Source organism: Limulus polyphemus, unplaced genomic scaffold, assembly GCF_000517525.1.
Source record: "Limulus polyphemus unplaced genomic scaffold, Limulus_polyphemus-2.1.2 Scaffold3988, whole genome shotgun sequence".
Taxonomy (NCBI): Eukaryota; Metazoa; Arthropoda; class Merostomata; order Xiphosura; family Limulidae; genus Limulus; species Limulus polyphemus.
The window spans coordinates 23,158-28,303 of record NW_013669598.1 but is presented as its reverse complement, the minus strand read 5'-3'; the positions used below and the strand labels follow the sequence as shown (position 1 = coordinate 28,303).

The 5,146-nt window shown below is 30.5% G+C and overlaps 1 protein-coding gene across 1 annotated transcript in view; it reads right to left on the bottom strand.

The window, feature by feature from the left end:
- The window catches only part of LOC106470417 (SWI/SNF complex subunit SMARCC2-like), a 56,735-nt gene that overhangs the window by 46,458 nt on the left and 5,131 nt on the right, over nucleotides 1-5,146 (bottom strand). Inside the window, 2 exon segments of the mRNA XM_013930973.2 lie at nucleotides 3,984-4,000; nucleotides 4,003-4,071. Coding sequence (XP_013786427.1) covers nucleotides 3,984-4,000; nucleotides 4,003-4,071 — 86 coding nt within the window.

The following is a 5,146-nucleotide window of genomic DNA, read 5'->3' as shown; positions in this document are numbered from 1 at the left end:
CCGTAGGTGTACATTGACTGTTATTTATCTGGACTAGTTTTGGCCGTAGGCGTACATTTAACTGTTATTTATCTGGACTAGTTTTGGCCGTAGGCGTACATTGACTGTTATTTATCTGGACTAGTTTTGGATTTTAATTAAGTAAAGCTAGACTAGATGTATAGAGTGCTAGATTTTAATTAAGTAAAGCTAGACTAGATGTATAGAGTGCTAGATTTTAATTAAGTAAAGCTAGACTAGATGTATAGAGTGCTATATTTTAATTAAGTAAAGATTCACTAGATGTAGTGCTAGATTTTTGGGAATACTAATTGAAAATTTTGCAAACTTCTGAACCTGATGTGTATATGTGTGTGTGTTTATGAATGTATGTATGTATACATGATTACTTGTTTAATACTTCTCTTATACACCCAGCAAGGATTCTAATCCTGGTTGATAATGGTTTGTTCGACAACTTAGTACAAATCATCCAAACTATCTACATTATCATTTAAACAATGTAGTGCATTGTACAATACTGAGTACTAATATCTTTTTAAACAACTCTTTTAAAATTAATAAACTTTATTACCTTCAGAAATAAAGGTTTTAATCATGACTAGTTTACACCATACTCCTACATCATAGATGTAATAGGTTCTGATATATTTTTTCTCTAAAAGCATTAGCATTCTTGGTGAAATTTGTGTATTTTGTGCAAAATATGATCTTTCTAACAATGAAAGATATATTCAGATAAATAATACTCAAGGTACACCTAAAGGTTTCAAAATGTATAGATAAACCTAAAAAAAATTATTTCGTTTAACATCCTCCACGAGCAAAATTTGATAAGGCTTAGCAACCTATGGCAAGCAGCAAATGAGTACAAAGTTCATAACTAGAAGAGATAATTGTTTTCTATACTTCTTTATTTACTGTTATATGTTTTAAGAAAAATAACTGAAATTTAAGAGCTTATTTGTTAATAGTAATAATGTATATACATACATAATGTATTATAACCGAAATGTGACTGTATTTTACGAAATACTGGTCCATTAAAACACAGCCAAGATGGATCACTTTGTGAAAGCCAGTTTTATATTACTGGATACACTAATATGAGTGCACGTGCACTGCTGGGTCATTCAATTTCTGTAGGTTGTCAGACATGGCTGAAGGGTCAATATAATAAAAATAATAAATATATATAAATGTATAATGTTATGAGATTTAAACTATTTATGCTAAACATTTGTGTTTTTATATTAGAATTTATAGTCATTCTAAAACAAAAAAGCATAATTTATATATATTTCCTAATTTTTTATGGTGGTTACAAGGTCAGTCAAATTGACCCAACCCGTACAGAGTTACAGTAGTTAAAATAACAGAAAAAATAAAAAGTTTTTTCTAAAAAAATATTTGATAATTATCTGGAGGGTATAAAGATTTCACATGTGAAATTTGAAAATGTTCTGACTCACAAAAGTATTTTTAATCTTAAAATCAAAATTAATTTGCATGTTAGATAGTCAAAACAAAAGAGGCATGATAAAAACATTACTTAAGAAATCTTAAAACTTAATTTTAAAAATCTGATATTTTGCACATGTAAACCTTGTAATGTTTACTAATAATCTGCAAAATCGTGTAAAGATGCACGTACATTATCAAAAATCATAGTATAATTACTCTCATGGATACTTTCGTGGTTACGAGCTGGGTGGATAACACTCAGCCGTATTGGTAGGGTTAAACCATAAAGTAATGGCAATTGTTGTTGAAACAAAACTGTCAGGTTTTCATATAGGTAAGGATTCTTTACAGTAGGTGTCTGTGACTTGTTGGCTATAAATTTGAACAATAAATGGACAGCACACAATCCACCCATTTTAAAATAATATATTCAAAACCAGTCAAACGTATGTACAAAAAGTTCTTTACACTACAGAATATCACAGTTGTACTAAAACTCTTAAACAATTCTCTTTTCTTGTCAAAAGTCCACTTAGGCTGTTCAATTACTTTAAAATCCAATTGACAAGATGAATTATTTTTCTCTATTCTGTTTCTTACTATACAATCTGCAATAAATTCACTTATGTTACCACAGTTGCATCCAGAACTTTAAATAATTGTCTCCATTTCGTTGAAGTCCACACAGGCAGGTTCAATTACTTTAAAACACCCTCTGACAAGACAAATTATTCTTCTTATTTCTATTAAACTATGAATCTCACTTTAAAATATTGCCTGTAATGGCTAACTTCACTTTCACTATCTTAATATATTCTGACTTAACTTGTGCTCACTTGGTTGCCTATATATATACATTGCCCAACTGAGGCCACGAATTTTCTAGAAACTATGAAACACTATGATGTAACAACACTCACTTAAGGCAATAAGAAAAGCAGACATGGTTCGAGTAATGTGGTGTCAAATTACAACAACTGAACTGCAACACACAACGTCTGATTATTACTGAATTACGTCTTTTGTTACAAGGATGGTCAAAAAGACCGAGTCTGTATACAGTGTTAGGGAAGAGAAAATAAAAGGTAAAATATACAGTTTTACTAAAACAATCTTTTGATATTCATTTAGGAGGTTCTAGAGGTTATACAAATGAAATTTCAAAAGTATAAAGTGAAAAAAAAAAAATAGTTTTAAACCATAAGATAAAAATTATCTTACACTCAGACTAGTCAGAGTCTGAATAAGTCTGATTAAAGTAAATTCAAGATAAATCTTGGGTAATTCAGTGTGCACTCATAATGTGACATGGAGAAGTGACGACTGAGAATTTATTTAAATATTTCCTTTTTAAATTATAGACTTGAATTATAAACTAAGTTTTAATGATAAGCTTACTAGTATCCAATAAAAATACCTTAGATGTGAAAAAAAGGTGGGGCCAAAAAAGGATTCATTGTGCGACTTAAAGGAATGAAATCAAAACTGGCAACCAAACTAGTAGCTACACTTATAATATTGATAAAAATTTTACAGTAAATATTTATTCATTAGTTAGCCAGGTCACATTTTTTGTTAAAGTTGGGGAACGATGGTGGGTAAAACAAAATATGCAGCCTAGCTAACTACTGAATGAATATTTCCTGTAAAATTCTTATCAATGCCAGATACCAATTTGGCCACCAATTTTGATTTCCTTTAAATCACACACTGAATCTTTTTTTGGTCACACCTTTATTTCATACCTACGGTGCTTTTGATTAGATATCATGACTTTTTGTCAACACACACCAACAAACCACAGTGGCACTTCATAGTAACCAACTTTAGCTTTAGGATCACAACCCTGTTACAAAGCTTTACAGAACCAACCAGATTCTTTAAAATATATGGTGGTAGTTTTCCTCACTAAAACAGTGTTAACAGCTTCCTTTATACTAACACTACAGAATTTAGATTAACAGTTTCTTGTCATCATCCAGCATGCAATCAGTACAGATGTGACAAGCATCATTATTTACGCTAATTGCTTAATCTAATATCACATGATGCTAAACACTTTTTTAATTAGGATAATTCATAAAATTGTGCTGAAAAGTAAGCAATGATTAATCAATAATAACCGTCCACCCGTGTGATTCTCTTGAAAACTTTAGCTAGAAACTGCTAATCTAGTTCGCTTGGCCTAACCAATACTTATGTATCTACAGTTCTGCTGCTCTAAATCAGCCGTCTTTAATCAGAATGACGAAAACAGTCAACCCTTACTCTTAAATGAAGCCTGTAGAAGACTGACTTCAGGTTCAAAGACCAAGACAAACACAATCTAATTTTAAATAAAGCTTTGTTTGATTAAATGCTTTTTTATTTCTCGCATCACAGCTTTTTTCGACTTACTGAATAATTTGTTGAAAAAAATACTGGTCTATACATTTCAAATCTAAATTTTCACCGTGCAATGCCGGGTAACTTAGCTAGTATATATATATATATATATATAATAAACAGTGTGTACTTACCATCCTTGGTCTACTTTTGTAACTTATAGACAGCAGCAAGAATGTGACATAAAGCACCTCCAGGTCTGAAGTCCATAAAACATCTTATCTGTAGTGTTAAAATAATTTTTACATTAATGTTCACTTCAACAAAGTGCATTTTGTTTGTGAAATAAGATTACACATGACAATAGTTGAATGTTAGAACCATAATCACATTTAAAAGATTACACATGACGATAGCGGAATGTTACAACCATAATCACATTTAAAAGATTACACATGACGATAGTGGAATGTTACAACCATAATCACATTTAAAAGATTACACATGACGATAGTGGAATGTTACAACCATAATCACATTTAAAAGATTACACATGACGATAGTGGAATGTTACAACCATAATCACATTTAAAAGATTACACATGACGATAGCGGAATGTTACAACCATAATCACATTTAAAAGATTACACATGATGAAACCTGAAACCTATAGGTTAGTAAGCTAGACCAGATGTATAGAGTGCTAGATTTTAATTAAGTAAAGCTAGAATAGATGTATAGAGTGCTATAAGTTACTAAGCTTGATAAATTATAGAGGAATTCTGTGGTACTGATATAGTAATTTATGATTTTTGATTAAGCTCTATTTTGATCTAAAAAATATGAAATTTTGAACTCACTATTGGCATATTTTACCACTTGGAATCTAGCATGACAAGAAAGAGTTTGCCATCCAGGTAATTTAAAGAGGCTCAGAAAGCCACTAGGGGGACATTCTGAGTGTTTGATTGGTTATACATGCATTATTGGGTGATGTAGGTGTACGTAAGCAGGTATTTTCAAAAAATTGAAGAAGTGGGTGAGGCCACCTTGGTTGACTCAATAAATAATTAATATCTCAGAAAATAGAAAAGATAGGAGGTTCTCATTCTACATTCTAGCTTGTCAATTTCAGTAATTTTAGTATCTAGTTCGTAAGAAACTACAGACTTTGTATTTGAACATTACAGACATCTAATTTGAACCAATGCTGCATTCAACATACCATGTTGCACACAAAAATCGATATTTAGGATTTTTTTAATATTTACTCTTAAATTTTGAAATTAACTAATGGATCCTACTAAAATTTGAATTATAATCTACAATTTGATACCAAACTTATTAACATACATT